The 17,640-nt window shown below is 37.6% G+C and overlaps 1 protein-coding gene across 7 annotated transcripts in view; it reads right to left on the bottom strand.

Moving 5' to 3' along the window:
- Nucleotides 1–17,640, bottom strand: part of CHD1L (chromodomain helicase DNA binding protein 1 like) — an 82,479-nt gene that overhangs the window by 29,331 nt on the left and 35,508 nt on the right. For 4 of the 7 annotated variants that reach the window (XM_049095508.1, XM_049095504.1, XM_049095510.1 and 1 more), the window contains 6 exons: nt 16,316–16,397; nt 13,243–13,409; nt 11,552–11,703; nt 10,784–10,876; nt 9,163–9,259; nt 6,192–6,265 (listed from right to left, as the gene is read on the bottom strand). In XM_049095508.1, the coding sequence (XP_048951465.1) occupies nt 6,192–6,265; nt 9,163–9,259; nt 10,784–10,876; nt 11,552–11,703; nt 13,243–13,409; nt 16,316–16,397 (665 nt within the window). The remainder of the gene's footprint in view (nt 1–6,191; nt 6,266–9,162; nt 9,260–10,783; nt 10,877–11,551; nt 11,704–13,242; nt 13,410–16,315; nt 16,398–17,640) is intronic. The other 3 variants (XM_049095505.1, XM_049095509.1, XM_049095506.1) reach the window with 2 other exon arrangements.

Genomic DNA, 17,640 nt, shown 5'->3' with positions numbered 1-17,640 from the left:
TTATGACTTGTTTTTATATCCGACTAAAAATGTCCAATATTTTTTCTTTTACCACCTTCACTACAATATATTACCACCTCTTCATTTTTTTTTTAAAGATTTTATTTATTTATTCATGAGAGACACAGAGAGAGAGAGAGGCAGAGACACAGGCAGAGGGAGAAGCAGGCTCCATGCAGGGAGCATGACGTGGGACTTGATCCCAGGTCTCCAGGATCACGCCCTGGGCTGAAGGCGGCGCTGAACTGCTGAGCCACCCGGGTTGCCCTAACTCTTCATTTTTAAGCTTTTTCCTTTCTGGCTTTCATATTCCTACAAGTACATGTCTTAGATATATTTTTCACTTCTGTATTCCCTTCAACATATTAAATTTAATTTTGGTAGATATACAAGATATGGGTATTTGTTTTTTGTTTTTGCTGCCTCATTTAGTTTTACAATGGTGGAAGTTAGTGTTTTCTAAAACATGACCAAATACACCCAGAACAAAGTGGAACACCATGTTGGTTCACTCTGTGAGATTATATTCTCTCTTCCTTCCCACACTGCCCCCCTCTTTTATCTTGTTTATGTTTTTATAGTTGATGTTGGGGCTTTTTAGAAGTATTGCTGGTTTATATAAATTTGGGATTGTGCATCTTCTAACATACAGAAAATAGACTCAGAACCAAGAGGATTACACTCTAGGACCCCTCAGGTAGACAACATTCTCTCCACTAACACTTCCTCACCACCACCATGAACCCCCCTTATTTTTCTCTTTACTTTTTTTTCTTTCTTTTTCTTTTTTCTTCTTTGCTTTTGGTTTTTGGCTTTTTATTTTTGCTACTTTGTTTTAAAATTTGTTTTACACTTTAGTGGTCCTTTTGTTTTATTTTCTTCTGTTCTTCTTTTTCTTTTATTTTCTGGTCTCTGACCTCTTCAGAATCATCTATGGTGTACTTTACTTAGGTCATGGTTGATATTTTTGACAGCCCACTCATACAGCCACATTGCACTGGACAAAATGACTAGAATGAAGAATTCACCACAAAAGAAAGAACTGGAAACAATACTCTCTGCCATAGAGTTACAGGATTTGGAATTAAATATGATGCCAGAAATTCAATTCAGAAGTACAATTATAAAAATACTGGTGGCTCTGGAAAAAAGTGTAAAGGACTCTAGACACCTCATTACTGCAGAATTGAGATCTAATCAGGCCGAAATTAAATCAGATTATATGAGATGCAAACCAAACTAGACGTTCTAACTGCTAGGGTTAATGAGGTGGGAGAAAGAGTGACATAGAAGACAAGTTAATGGGAAGGAAGGAAGCTGACGAGAAAAGAGAAAAACAATTAAGAGCCTACGAGGAAAGGCTTAGGGAAATAAATGATAGCTTGAGAAAGAAGAATATATGTCTAACTGGGTTTCCAGAAGAGGCTGAGAGAGAGAGAGGACCACAAAGTATACTTGAAGAAATCATAGCTGAGAACTTCCCTAATCTGGGAAAGGAAACAGGCATTCAGATCCACGAGATAGAGAGGACCCCAAAAATCAATAAATCTGTTATTAATAAAATCAATAAATCTGTTATCAATCCCAAAAAATCAATAAAAATTGTTCCAACACCTCAACATTTAAGAGTGAAACTTGCAAATTACAAAGATAAAGAGAAAATTCTTAAAGTAGCTCGAAACAAGAGACTTTTAACTTATATGGGGAGAAATACCAGATTAATAGCAGACCTCTCCAAAAAGACCTGTCAGTCCAGAAAGGGCTAGCAGGATATATTCATGAGAATAACATGAAGCAAAAAATACTTTATCCAGCAAGGCTGTCATTCAGAATAGAAGGAGAGATAAAGAGCTTCCAGGATAGACAGAAGCTGAAAGAATATGTGATCACCAAACTGGCTCTGCAAGAAATATTAAGGGGCTGTAAAAGAAAAGAGGAAGTCCAAGGAAACAATCCACAAGAACAGGGGCTGAATAGGTAATATGACACCAAATTCATATTTTTCAATAGTTACTCTGAATGTGAATGGGTTAAATGATCCCATCAAAAGACACAGGGTTTATGACTGGATAAAAAAGCAAGACCCATCTATATGTTATCTCCAACAAGAGACTCACTTTAGACATAAGGATACCTCCAGACTGAAAATGTGGAGAACCATTTACCACTCAAATGGTCCTCATAAGAAAGCTGGGGTAGCAATCCTCATAACAGATAAATTAGAGTTTACACCAATGTAGTAAGTTGAAGAGGGACACTATATCATACTTTAAGGGTCTATCCAACAAGGAGACCTAACAATCATGAATATTTATGCCCTTAATGTGGGAGCCACCAGGTATATCAATTAATAACCAAAGTGAAGAGATATTTAGATAATAATACACTAATATAGGAGACTTCAACACAGCACTTTCAGCAAATGACAGATCTTATAAGCACAACATCACCAAAGAAACAAGAGCCTTAAATGATACACTGGACCAAAGAGATTTCACACATATATACAGAACTTTCCATCGGAATGCAACTGAATACACATTCTTCTCAAAGGCACACAGAACTTTCTCCACAATAGACCACATACTGGGTCACAAATCAGGTCTCAACTGACCAAAAGATTGGGATGGTCCCCTGCATATTTTCAGACCACAATGCTTTCAAACTAGAACTCAATCACGAGAAGGTTTAGAAGAAACTCAAACACATGGAGGTTAACGAGCATTCTACTAAAAGATGAATGAGTCAACAAGGAAATTAGAGAAGAATTAAAAGATACGTGGAAACTAATGAAAATGAAGATAACAGCTATTCAAAATCTTTGGAATACAGCAAAAGCAGTCCTAAGAGGGAAACACACTGCAATATAAGCCTCCCTCAAAAAACTGGAAAAAAACTCATATATACTATATATGAGTATATATAGTATACTTTATGTACTAAGCTAACCTCAGACTTAAAGGAATTGGAGAAAGAACAGCAAGTAAAGCCTACACCAAGCAGAAGAGAGACAATAAAGATTTGAGCAGAACTGAAGGAAATAGAGACCAGAAGAACTGTAGAACATATCAACAAAATCAGGAGCTGGTTCTTTGAAAGAATTAATAAGACAGATAAACCCCTAGCCAGCCTTATTAAAAAGAAAAGATAAAAGACTCAAATTAATAAAATCACGAATGAAAGAGGAGCGATCACAACCAATACCAAGGAAATACAAACACTTTAAAAAAATGTATTATGAGCAGCTCTATGGCAACAAATTAGGCAATCTAGAAGAAGTGGATGCCTTTCTGGAAAACTACAAATTATCAAAACTAGAACAGGAAGAAATAGAAACCTGAACAAGGCAATCACCAGCAAAGAAATTGAAGTAGTCATCAAAAACTCTCAAGACACAAAAGTCTAGGGCCAGATGGCTTCCCAGGGGAATTCTATCAAATGTTTAAAGTAGAGATAATACCTATTCTACTAAAGCTGTTCCAAAGGATAGAAAGGGAGGGAGTACTTCCAAATTCGTTTTACGAGACCACATTACCTTGATTCCAAAACCAGACAAAGATCAGACCAAAAAGGAGAATTATAGACCAATATCCCTGATGAAAATGAATGCAAAAATTCTCACGCAGATATTAGCCAATAGGAACCAACAATACATTAAGAAGATTATTCATCATGACCAAGTGGGATTTACCCCCGGGATGCAAGATTGGTTCAACACTCGTAAAACAATCAACATGATAGATCATGTCAACAAGAGAAAAAACAAGAACCATATGATCCTCTCAACAGATGTAGAGAAAATATTTGACAAATAACAGCATCCATTCCTGATTAAAACTCTTCAAAGTGTAGGGATAAAGTGAACATTCCTCAATATCTTAAAAGCCATTTATGAAAAGCCCACAGTGAATATCATTCTCATTGGGGAAAAAACTCAGAGCCTTTCCCCTAAGATCAGGAACATGACAGGGATGATCACTCTCACCATTGTTATTCAACATAGGACTAGAAGTCCTAGCCTCAGCAGTCAGACAACAAAAAGAAATAAAAGGCATTCGAATTGCCAAAGAAGTCAAACTCTCCCTCTTCACAGATGATATGATACTCTATATAGAAAACCCAAAATACTCCATCCCAAGACTGCTAGAACTCATACAGCAATTCGGCAATGTGGCAGGATACAAAATCAATGCACAGACATCAGTGGCATTCAGTTGAGACCTGATTTGTGACCCAGTATGTGGTCTATTGTGGAGAAAGTTCCATGTGCCTTTGAGAATGACAATGACACTGAAGAAAGAGAAATTAAAGAATCAATGCCATATACAATTGAAGCCAAAACCATAAGATACCTAGGTCAACCTAACCAAAGAGGTAAAATATCTACTCTTAAAAACTACAGAATACATATGAAAAAAACTGAGGAAGACCTAAAGAGATGGAAAAACTTTCTACATTCCATGCTCATGGATTGGAAGAATAAACATTGTGAAAATGTGAATGTTACCCAGAGCAACGTACACATTCAATGCAATCCCTATCAAAATACCATGGACTTTCTTAAGAGAGTTGGAATAAATCATCTTATGATTTGTGTGGAATCAGAAAAGACCCTAAATAGCCAGGGGAATATTGAAGAAGAAAACCAGAGCCGGGGGCATCACAATGCAGGATTTCAAGCTGTATTACAAAGTTGTGATCATCAAGACAATATGGTACTGGCATAAAAACAGATACATAGATCAATGAAACAGAATAGAGAACCCAGAAATGGGTCCTCAAATCTATGGCCAACTAATATTTGACAAAGCAGGAAAGACTATCCACTGGAAAAAAGACAGTCTTTTCAATAAATGGTGCTGGGAAAATTGGACAGCCACATGCAGAAGAATAAAACGAGACCATTCTCTTACACCATACACAAAGATAAACTCAAAATGGTTGAAAGACCTAATGTGAGAGAAGAATCCATCAAAATCCTAAAGGAGAACACAGGCAACACCTTTTTTGAACTTGGCCACAGCAACTTCTTGCAAGATACATCTATGAAGGCAAGGGAAACAAAAGCAAAAATGACTATTGGGACTTAATCAGGATAAAAAGTTTCTGCGCCAGAAAAGAAACAGTCAACAAAACTAAAAGACAACCTACAGAATAGGAGAAGATATTTGCAAATGACATATCAGGTAAAGGGATAGTATCCAAGATATATAAAGAACTTATCAAACTGAACACCCAAGAAACAAAAAAATCCAATCATGGATTGGATTGGGCAGAAGACGTGAACAGACATTTCACCAAAGAAGACATACACTTGGCCAACAAGCACATGAAAATATGCTCTGCATCACTTGCCATCAGGGAAATATAAATGAAAACCACAATGAGATACCACCTCACACCAGTAAGAATGGGGAAAATTAACAAGACAGGAAACAATAAATGTTGAACAGGATGTGGAGAAAGGGGAACCCTCTTGCACTGTTGATGGGAATGCAATCTGGTGCAGCCACTTTGGAAAACAGCGTGGAGGTTCCTCAAAGAGTTAAAAATAGATCTACCCTATGACCCAGCAATTGCACTAGTGGGTATTTACCCCAAAGATACAGATGTAGTGAAATGCCAGGACACCTGCACCCCCAATGTTCATAGCAACAATGTCCATAATAGCCAAACTGTGGAAGGAGCCACAATCTCCTTCAATAGACAAATGGATAAAGAAGATGCAGTCTATATATACACTGGAATATTACTCAGCCATCAGAAAGGATGAATATCCACCATTTGCTTTGATGTGGATGGAACTGGATGGTATTCCGCGGACTGAAATATGTCAATCAGAGAAGGACAATCATCATATGGTTTCATTCATATGTGGAATATATGAATAAGAAATAGTGAAAGGGATTATGAGGGAAAGGAGGGAAACTGAGTGGGAAAAATTAGAGAGGGAGATAAATCATGAGAGATTCCTAACTCTGGGAAACAAACAAAGGGTTGCAGAAGGGGAGGTGGGTGGGGTTTGGGATGATGGGTGACGGGCACTAAGGAGGGCACTTGATGGGATGAGCACTGGGTGTTATACTATATGTTGGCAAATCGAATTTAAATAAAAACAAATGTAAAAAATAAAATAAAATAAAAATTAAATTAAAAAGGCTTAACCAACATAGTAGCCAAGGAATATTCACCTCTGTAGTCCATGTAATCTTGGAGAATATCCAACATCTGGGTCATTTGGGAGAAAAGTAAAACTCGATGGCCCCTGGCAAGAAAGAGAAAAGAAAGAGCTGCCAACTCTAAATTTTTAAGGGGAGTTGTCCTCAGGGGAATCTTACCAAAGAATGCAAGTTTACAAATAAATGGAATACTGAAGCGGAAATATAAATACTGTAATCATTTGTAGAGACTTCCTCATAAATAACTCCACAGGTAGCCATATCCTGCAAAGTAGTAGTTCTCAAACCACAGATACATATATTCACAGGAGTATGTGTCAATGCACCAGGGGGTTTAGAAAGCCCTATGATAACCAAGGCACCTCTTTCTGGAATGTCAATTTACTAATGGAAAGAAATACACACTTTTATTTAACTGCGAAATAAATAAATATGTAAATAATAAAATGCAAAATTCAAATGCACAAAACCCAACTCTAAATCTTGAAGAACTTGTGGTCATCCACCTACAGACATTCTCTACTTGGGGGTGTGAAATCACTATCCTCTCATCTACAGCTGTATTGGTTGAAAAGTCTGAGAAGTATCACCTTAGAGAATCAAGGGGCAGGTGGCTTCTCATATTCTATATGATACGTTAAAAATTATGTATGGGGGGGCAGGGAAAGGAGGAGGCAAAATGAATTAGGTCAAGAATAAAGATAAGCCTATAGCACCCATGCTACCAGGTATCATTTTAAGTCTTCACAAAGAAAGAAATAGGACACTGTCAAAATAGAGGAGTCTCATTAGGAAAACTAATTTAATCTGAGCTTGCAATGTGTGTACAGGAACAATTATGAAAAACCCCTTCAAGACTCTAGCCTCAAATGTGTGGAAAAGGTATTGAATTTGAGGACCTCAATTCTAATTCCATCTCTGTCATTTGCTGGCTGTGTGACTTTAAAGAAGTCACATGACCACTCTGGGTCTGTTTTGTACCTGTGAAATGAAAAGGTTGGATAGAAGATATTTACGGGTCCTCCTTCACTTGTAACACACTTGTACTAGATATATCAGAGCCAATAAAATACACCACGGCATGCAATTATTTGGTTTACACGTTTCTTAATGTTGCGTAGTTTTGCCATATCTGAGGTTTAATGGTTAGTTCAGGCTCACCTGGAACAGTTTGAAATTCTTAGGAAGCTGGACCTTTTTTATACTTGTCTTCTCACTGGGGACCAGGAGGACCAGGTAGAGGCTGGATACCAGGCCACTGAACACATAGCTGGACCTTTTAAGACTCCAGAAGTGACTTGGTCTTCTGCTACCCAATTCATGTCACTGGGAAAGAGTCCCCCAAGTTCTCTCTGAACCAAACCCCACAGGTTAACTAAGGTGTATATTTACTAAGCCGTCATTAGGTGCCAATTCAATGCAAGATACCAGCAGGTAATTAAAAAAGAAATGCTTGATGCTATCTCTGTCTTTGTGGAACTAAACAATACAGGTGAAGCAAGAAGATTATAACATGCCAATTAAACAGAGAGCAGATTTATCAGATAAAGGACTGGTATTCAAGATCTCTAAAGAACTTATCAAACTGAACACCCAAGAAACAAAAAAATCTAATCATGAAATGGGCAGAAGACGTGAACAGACATTTCACCAAAGAAGACATACAAATGGCCAACAAGCACATGAAAATATGCTCTGCATCACTTGCCATCAGGGAAATATAAATGAAAACCACAATGAGATACCACCTCACACCAGTGAGAATGGGGAAAATTAACAAGACAGGAAACAATAAATGTTGGAGAGGATGTGGAGAAAGGGGAACCCTCTTGCACTGTTGATGGGAATGCAAACTGGTACAGCCACTCTGGAAAACAGTGTGGAGGTTCCTCAAAGAATTAAAAATAGATCTACCCTATGACCCAGCAATTGTACTAGTGGGTATTTACCCCAAAGATACAGATGCAGGCCAGGACACCTGCACCCCAATGTTCATAGCAACAATGTCCACAATAGCCAAACTGTGGAAGGAGCCACAACGTCCTTCCACAGATGAATGGATAAAGAAGATGTGGTATATATATATATATACATATAAAATGTGATATATATATATATGTGTGTGTGTATATATATATATAATGGAATATTACTCAGCCATCAGAAAGGATGAATACCCACCATTTACTTCAATGTGGATGGAACTAGAGGGTATTATGCTGAGTGAAATAAGTCAATTGGAGAGGGTTTCACTCATATGTGGAATATAAGAAATAGCAAAATGGACTACAAGGGAAAGGAGTGAATCTGAGTGGGGAAAAATGAGAGAGGAAGACAAACCATGTGAGACTCCTAACTCTGGGAAACAAAGGGTTGCAGAAGGGAAGATAGGGGTATGGGGTGAGTGGGTGACAGGAACTAAGGAGGGCACTAGATGGGATGAGCAATGGGTGTTATTCTATGTGCTGGCAAATTGAATTTAAATAAAGTATTAAACAAACAAAACAAACAGGAGACTAAGGCAGTGCATTGTGAAGTGCTAGATTAATTAGGACCCTAGGTGCTATAGGAATTCAGGAAAGGGAAGGATGATTATGGAGGGGATGAGGTGGGATGGGACAGGGTGCGGGTGTGGTTGCAGAGAAGGAATCAGAATCAGGGTTTTAAAGAAAGGAAAATTGGAATCAGTCTCAAGAAATCAGTGAATTGGGGTGCCTAGGTGGCTTGGTTGGTTAAGCATCTGCCTTCGACTCATGTCATGGTCCTGGGGTCAAGTCTCACATCGGGCTCCTTGCTCAGCAAGGAGCCTGCTTCTCTCTCTCTCTGCCCCCTGCTCATGCTCTCTCTCACTCTCTCTCTCTCAAATAAATAAATAAAATCATTTAAAAAAAGAAAAAAAGAAAAAAGACAAAGAAATCAGTGAATCATTATTTGGTTTTAAAAATCACCAGCTCAGAGCAGAAAATGTGAACAGTCCACCTACCTAGAATACAGGAATGCCAGAAGCTTATCCAGTAGATGAAGTTTCCCACTGGCCTCAATCAAGTGGTCACCAATTTCAAAAGGCTCTGGTTCCACACCTATAAAAGAAGGAACCTCCTCCCAATAATGTGTTCCTGGTCCGGGCAGACTTCTTAAATAGAGAAGCTGATGGTGAGACTATAGCAAGAGGACAAGTTCCTTCTAATTGATAATGGGCCTAAGTCTCATCTCTCTTTGAGACATTTTAAAATTGTTTCCATGACAATCTTGGTGCTGCTTAACACCAATCATAGAGCCTAACAACCCCAATATGCCTAATAAATGTCCATCCAAGGAACAAGCCCACTCTAGGAAAGGGAAGCACAAGGATATGCTAAAGGTCAGAGAACTGAAAATCTGAGACTCGCAAGAAAACAAATGCTGAGATGTATAAACTAGTAATTCTCAAGGTGGAGGGTGGCTGTCAGAATAATCTAAAGGGCTTCTTTCAAAATCTACATGTCCCAATAACCTCTGCCTTTAAAAAAAATTGTGAAATGTACCTAATTAAGATTCTGTGACATTTAAAACAATTCCTAGTGTTACTTGGCAAATACTCCCTTAAAATGACTGTAGCAAACTCTCCACATTGATCCTATCCGTTCGAGCACCCCCATGTCCACAGAGGTCCTAGAAGTGTCCCAAAGGCTACTCATCAGAGTAAATCAAAAAAGCCCTAGTTCGAATAAAAATGAAAACACTACAAATGTGCAGTAAGTAGCTTAGAAGAAAATTTGCAACACTTAGAAGGAAATTTGCAGACCATCTCTAAGATGGAGGGGAAGCAGCAATGGAAGCTGAGAAGCAGCAGAGGTAGGCAAATGGAGAAGAGAAGGCATTGTTTCAGAAGCCAAAGGAAGAAAGTGTTTCAAGAAAGAAGTGATCAACCGTGTGAAAGGTTTTGATTAGGTTAATTAAAATGTGAACTGACAACCACTGGAGATCACTGGTAAACTTGCAAAGTTCAAGGGTGGTGGTGAAAGTCTGACAGTGGAGTGGGTTTCAGACAATGGGACATCTAGGGGTGCCTGGGTGGCTTGGTTGGTTGAGCGTCTGACTCTTGATCTCACTCAGCTCAGGTTTTAATCTCAGGGTCATGAGGTCAAGCCTTGCATTGGGTTCCACGCTGGGTGTGGAGCCTAACATAAAAAAAAAAAAAAAAAAGACAATGGGACATCTAATCATGAAGAAATGATCCCTAAATCCAGGTTATGAGACAACCTGCAAGATGGCCTTGAGATTCTTCAAAACTGTTATTTCAGACAAGATCAAAAAGGAAAAAAAAAAAAAAGCTGAGGAATGTTTGGATTATAGGACAATAAAGAGACAGACAAATATAATTCACAATTTATGACTCAATTTTGAGTTTCAAAAAAAGAGGAATCAAAGCCATAGGGACACTAACAGGACAGTGGAAGTTGGATATGAGCAATATATTAGATTACATCAACATAAAACATTAACAAGAAAATGGGATGAAACTAGACGGTAAATACAGGTAATTGCTTTGAAGAACTGTGCGATGATGTTGGCCACAAAAATGTTCATGAAAAGCAATGTGAGAAAAAAGGGCACTGTCTCACCCTCAAACAGGTATGGGTGATCCACACACTTTCGAAGCTGGGATAAGACATTTTGAAGTTTGACTTTCTTTGCCATCTCACTTTCAAATGCATCTGAAAACAGAGAGACAGAAAGAAAGATACTACTGAATAAAAACAAAAGAACAAAATGAAAACTCTAAGTTAACCTTATTTATTCAGTAATATATCTCTCAAACTTGTATTAACCTCCTAAATTTCACTGAATTACATGAATTAACAACACATCCACATGAAGTTTACTTAACTATCACTTTGTTTTAAGGAAGCCTAACTATAAAATGAACTTGGGAGTACTTTGTTACTTTTGCACAAATTCCCTTAACTACTGTTGTGAAACTCAGGGAGAAACTCACAAAATGACAGCCTGTTTTACTCTCTCTCTCTCTCTCTGTTCCCACTCCCAACTCCTCTCAGTAAATCTGATCCAACAAAAAAGCTCTGCAATGTGTTAAATATCTGACAGGTTAGGAAGATGAAAGCCATGACTGGCATACCTAGAAGTGTTCGCTTAACTAACTTCTAAGCAATAAGGACAAGTGGTGGTGGGGGGTAAATTTCACAAGTGCAACAACCAATAAAGTCTGCATTATGGTAAAGATAATGGTTTCACTGTGGCTGACCTGAACATTATTCAGAATACAAAATTCTATCCCATATTACTATACAAAGTCAGTGTGATAATAAAATATTTCTCTGCATGAACATTACAACTTCATTTAGTTTCTAAATCAAATGCCCTCTGATTACCTAGGTCTTTCATCAAAATGGCCTTGTAGTATTTTTTCTGCAATGCTGACATGCCGTGGTATAGCACTACCTCTGTCTTCTTGGGAAGCTCTGTAGCTACCTCAGCTTTCACCCGCCTCAATAGAAATGGCTGCAAGAGTTTGTGTAGTTCACTTGCTGTGCAAAGAAAAACAACCAACAACACAAGAGTAGGATGAAATTTTCAGGCTGGACTAGTATGGTAATTTTTCATAGTACAGGTGAATCTTGAACATGGTTTGAACTGCTCAGGTTGACTTAAACACAGATTTTTTTCAGTAAATACAATACAGTACTGTAAAATGTATTTTCTCTTCCTTAGGATTTTCTTAACACTTTCCTTTCTCTGGATCACTTGATTGTTAAGAATACAGTATAACACATATAACACACAATATATGTGTTGACTATTTCCATTACCAGTAAAGCATCCAGTCAACGGCAGGCTATTAATAGTTAAGTTTGGGAAGTCAAAAGTTATAACAGATTTTCCACCATGTGGGGGCCGTCAACCCCTCTGATTGAATAGTCAACTGTATTTCTTCCTTCACTGGGTTCTTTTTCCCAACTCCTGAAATTGTTACTGGCTCTCAACTCAAGAGCTAGAAATAAAGAACTTGATTTTTATTAATGATCTTGCATGAAGTTTTACTGTTTCTAGGATACTTCTGCACTTAATCTGATTTACCAGCATAACAGCTTAGAAGTTAGGACCAAGTAATATTGTTTCCATTTTTATAGCTAAGTTAAGTACACTTTATCCAAAGTCACATGGCTGGATGCTAATGTTATTATTCAAACTTAGTTATATTCACTTCAACTCCCTTGTTCCTTCCCTAGGTGTTATGAACTTCAAAAACTAGGTTGAACTAGAATTTCACTGCATGTTGGGTTGCCAGATAGAGCAAATAAAAATACAAGAATGCAGTGAAATGTAAATTCCACAGAAACAACAAATAGGAGTACGTCCCATCTAATATTTGACTAGGTGTCATATATTTTATCTGTCAACTCTAAACATAGGGGCAATCAGAGGAAGTTTCCCAGGTAATCTTCAGCTTGTGGTATGGGCATTTTAGCTATGAGAAGCCCTTCCAACTCATACTCATTTAGTACATAGATACCCACTAGTAGGCATGCCTAGCATTTATTTTGAACAATCATCCTGAGATAAAAGTCCAGGGGTAGACAGAGGGGCAAAGGTGCAAGAGGAAGAAGACTGCAACTGGCAGCTGTATAAACGAGGGCAGCTCCCCTCCTTTGCTTCCACCACCCACTCATCCTAGACTTGGTTTTAGTGCACTGTTAACAGAAACAGCAGTGCTGTGGAATGCTGAAGAGTAGTTTGGGACTACAGCACCCACATACCCTTCTGCCTCAGGAAAGAGCACAGAAAGTTAACAAACTACAAAATTACAGAAGTTATATGGGGGGTGGGGGGAAGCAGATACCTTCTATTTCTTCTAAAAATGATCCATTAAGCCCTACTGTAGAATCATATAACATGATTCTTATCAGGACTCTTATCCTGAATTTTGTGTGGCTCTTTATCTTCCTGGAAGGTGTCCTCTGGCTATCAATTCTCTTTCTTTTCTACCTATGACACTGTATGAACAATGCATCAGGGCAGTTTCTGGGCCCAGACCTCTTGGCATGATTTCTAAGAAGGGAACTTGCCTGAGTCGGACTCTTTCTCAATATCCTGGTAACGCTGAACAAAATCTCCCACCTGCTCCTTGGGAAAGAGATCAGGCTCCACAAAACTGAGGAGAGAGTAGAGCTCTTGGAGGCTGTTCTGGATGGGAGTTCCGGTCAACAGGAGACTGAAGACTACTGAGAACTCAAATACATAAATAAATAAAGTAAAAAATCCATAACCTTAAAAAGCAAGACTGAGTTCCCCATCACAACCTTCACCTGTACAAAGAGAGGTATATTTTAATGGGATGACCGTGAAGACACGAAATAAGAAGATTCAGATTCAAGTGGTATACTAGAGATCTGATGTAGGAAATAAGGAGGGGACAATAATCCTGTGAAGGAGATACTGTTATAAGAAGGTAAGTAAAATCGCTGTGTGAACTCTGAAGTACTACAAAAATATTTGATATGGCTCTTGTTATTCAATCTTAGTGAGGATTCAAGCTGTATTTTATTACTCACATGGCTGAGTCTAGTGAGGCATCAGAGGAACATGGTACATATTCAAGCAGTTTGAAAAAGCTATAGATAGCATCAGGCCTACCATGACAAGCAAGATCTATACGAAAAGAATATCCTTCTATAAAACTTTACAGTACAGCACATCCAAAACATCAAGTCTTCTGGATGTTCCAGGGCCTTACATAAGCCAAAATGAAAGATATTCTTTAAATTTTGAGCAACAGATAAGAACACGAAGAATAAGAGACTAATGAAATAAAAGGTTAGGAAAAACAATAACAGATATTAGGTTAAGCAATGGACAACCTCTAAACTGAATTTAGTGAGAACTTATGCCATTTGAGTTAAATAATGCAGCAAAAATGGAAAGCCATATCCTGTTTATGCTATTTTAAATACTGGAATACAGTAAGGTAATATATACACATATGTGTAGATAAACATATCTTATAAATATAAAAATACAGTATGTTTTGGTTTTTAAAATAATATATATGCATATTTATGTGATTGGGTTTTCACACAGTAAAGGCAACAGATATACCAAATGTTAACATATGCAAGGGAGTAAGATAATTATTGTTGGTTTTTATTTTAATTCTTATGTTTCTGTATTTTGATTTGGGAGGGGGTCATAAGAAGATAGTGATTTTGTATTAAGAAAACATGTCAGATCAGATAGAATGACACAATTAAAAGTGATTTGAAAATGTTATTACTATTTTTTTTTCAAACTCCTTTTTTTGTTTTCTTTTAAAACTGTTTAATCAGTGTCTACCCACTCATGCCTGCTTTGTTGGTAAGGGCAATGTTTTCTTAGAATTTAAGTACAGAAACTGGTCAGAAATAAATGCTTTCAACAATCAACTCATCTTTTTATGGTATGTGGTCACCAAGCAAAAAGCTGGGTTGACGAAAGAATATGAAGTCAAAAAGATAACCAGGGTTAGTGTTCACTACAGTCAACTTATACTGTCATATGAGTTAATATATTTATTCACAGTAGTGTCCATTTGGCATCAAAACTTTTAACTGGGTGAAAAAAATCCAGAGATGATCTCTTTGTATACAGTATTTTTAAAACTGCTTTTTTGTAAGGTATTTTGCAGACAATTCTCATGTCGTTAAATATTTTTCTACATAATCTTTCATGGCAGCCTTACTTTGTCAAGGTACAGTACTTACTTTGTGAATGTACTTTATAAATGTAAATGAGGCACACTGCATAAATTATATAACCAACTCCCTATATTCCACTACAAAGTGTTTCCAACTTCTACAAACAAGCTGGAAACAGTATTATAAAGGGGGGAAAAGGGCACTACCCTTCTCCTCATCTGTCAGCCCCCCTATCAATAAATGCAATTCTTTCCAACCAACCAGTTGTCTGCAATTCAAAGCTCACCTAAAAAAGAATGCGTAGATGACTCAGAAATTCCTCACATAATCCCTCTGAGACTTAGTTTCCCTATGAATAATAAGGAAAGGCTCTGGGACATGCAACAGAACTTGGTTTCCCCACTCCAAACCCAGGGTTCCTTTATACTGGCTTCTCTTCTCTTATCCCATTACACATTAGTAAACTGCCATGATAGTTTATGAAGCAGTCTCTTATAGGGTTAGGAGCTACTATATGAAAACCTCTTGGGAAAAAGATACTGTTAAGTGTCCCTAAAAGAAGCCAAAGACATCATAGAGCAGAGGGGGCCCCACTGGGAAACAGCAATAACGTCTGAGAGTGGACTAGTAATAGACAGTGACAGTACCTGCATTAAAATGCTAAAAACTGCAACTTTTAGACCATGAATTGAGAATTCAGACCTAAGACTTTCCTCCAAATCACCTTTAAATTTATTAACTGTTTGTTACAGGATATGATGTTATAGGACAGGGACCAAACTTCAGTAATGGTTACAGGAATTCACATATGTGGTCTCATTTATAAGGTCAACAAGAAGGGTACCTGTTACTTACAAGCTGTTCCACGGGCTCCTCTGAAAAGAGGGCAAATCTAAGGCTACACTGACATTTCTCATTTCTCACCGGGCCAGAATGGTGCCAAAGATCGGGGGAAGGGAATGAGATCAAGGGTATCAAGACTTAAAAGTGTGACAAAGACAAGAGAGACTGGAGCTAATAGTCAATGGCATGCACTGGGGTCTCTTCATTACTCCATGTGAATGGTCAAATCCTTAAAAAAGGTAAATGGGAGGGGGGCAAAATATGTCAGCATTATCTGCTCTTGCAGACAGAAGAGTTATAATAGGATTATTTTTAAAGAATTACCCCTCTGAAGAAGATCAAAAGAGAGTTGAAACATTTCAAAAAATACAGCGTTATTTTACTGAGGTAGTATCTTATTATTTGATACCCAGATTTCAGTAAATGTCATCTCTTACATAAAAGATGAGAGCAAGAAGTTAGGCCATATTAAGTACTACCTGTCACTCACAAAATGTTTATACAGCCCTACCGAAATCGGACTAAAAAAAATCTTTCAACTTACCTAACTCTATACAGGCCCAAGATAGTATTTTCTTTAAAGGGAGTTGAATAAAAACTAAGACTATCCTGTGAGTTTACCTCCAAAAGTGTCTTATGCAGCAAGGAGTTTTGGTTTTTCAACCTGTGAGCTTCATCCACAACAAGAACACTCCAAGGGAAGCTGTGAGAGAAAAATCCAAGCTTTCAGTTTTGTGTAACTCAAATATATATCTCCTACCCAAAAGCCATAAAACTGTAACTAATTGGGAAGACTAGTATTAAGCCCACTCTATTAGAAACACATTCAAACTGCCTTTTTTTTTTTTAAGATTTATTTATTTGAGACAGTGCATATGTGCATGATTAAGGGGAGAAGCAGAGAGGAAGAATCTCAAGCAGACTCCCCACTGTGCATGGAGCCCAACACAGAGCTCCATCTCAGGACCCTAAGATCATGACCTGAGCCGAAATCAAGAACTGGATGTAACCCAGGTGCTCCTCAAATTGCCTTATCTAAAGCCTGCCACGTACATAAAACATCTGCATAAGGTAGTAAAATTAAGGGAATTTGTTTTCTAGGACAGGAAAGATCTGTGCATAGGGGCAGAAAAGAAGGAGCTAGAGACAGAAAGCAAAGGAAACTCTTATGACCACCTACTATGTGCGAGACCCAGTGTCATGGTTGGGACTTTATGTCTGTTATCTACTCCAAAAGAATAAGGTGAGTAGGCATTCTGCTCATTTTACCAACAAAGAGACTAAAGCTCAGAGAGGTTAGGTAACTGGCTCAAACTCCTAAAGCTAAAATCAGGCAGAGCTGAGGTTTAAATTCAGAAGAAAAATCAAGAAAAATGATGTCACAGTAGCTAAAAAAGGGTTTTAAAAATGGAAAAGCAGAGAGTAAGATCAAATGTTTCAGACAGACATTTGAGAAGATACATCCATTGAATATATTATGGAAGTCACTGGTGGCTATCTATAGAGCATAAAAAAATTCAAAATACGGAAAAATATGTTTGTATGAATATGTTCCAAGCCACAATATTTAAAATAGCAAAAAGCTGGAAATAAATAAGCCCACTTATAGGTGACAAAATATTAGTTAGTGTTTTAAATACTATGATTATCTTGCAATAAAAAGGCCTATATAAACTAAAAAATATATATACATATTATGTATCCCTTTTCACAAATGAGAAACCATGCAAGAGATAAGTGACAGCTATAAGATTTTTAAATTTTTATTTTGTGAAGAGTCAGATGCTTACCAACCGAGCCATGCAGGAGCTCCTCATAAGGTTTATGTTTTTATTTTTATTAACGGATTTATATATTTAGGTACTCCCAAGTTGGGGACATAAATACTTAAAGTTATTAGATATTCTTGTTGACTGGACCCCTTTATTATGATATAGTATCCTTCT

The sequence above is a fragment of the Canis lupus genome, chromosome 17 (genome assembly GCF_003254725.2).
Source record: "Canis lupus dingo isolate Sandy chromosome 17, ASM325472v2, whole genome shotgun sequence".
Taxonomy (NCBI): Eukaryota; Metazoa; Chordata; class Mammalia; order Carnivora; family Canidae; genus Canis; species Canis lupus.
Note: the sequence above shows the minus strand (reverse complement) of the source record. Positions and strands in the feature narration are given on the sequence as shown.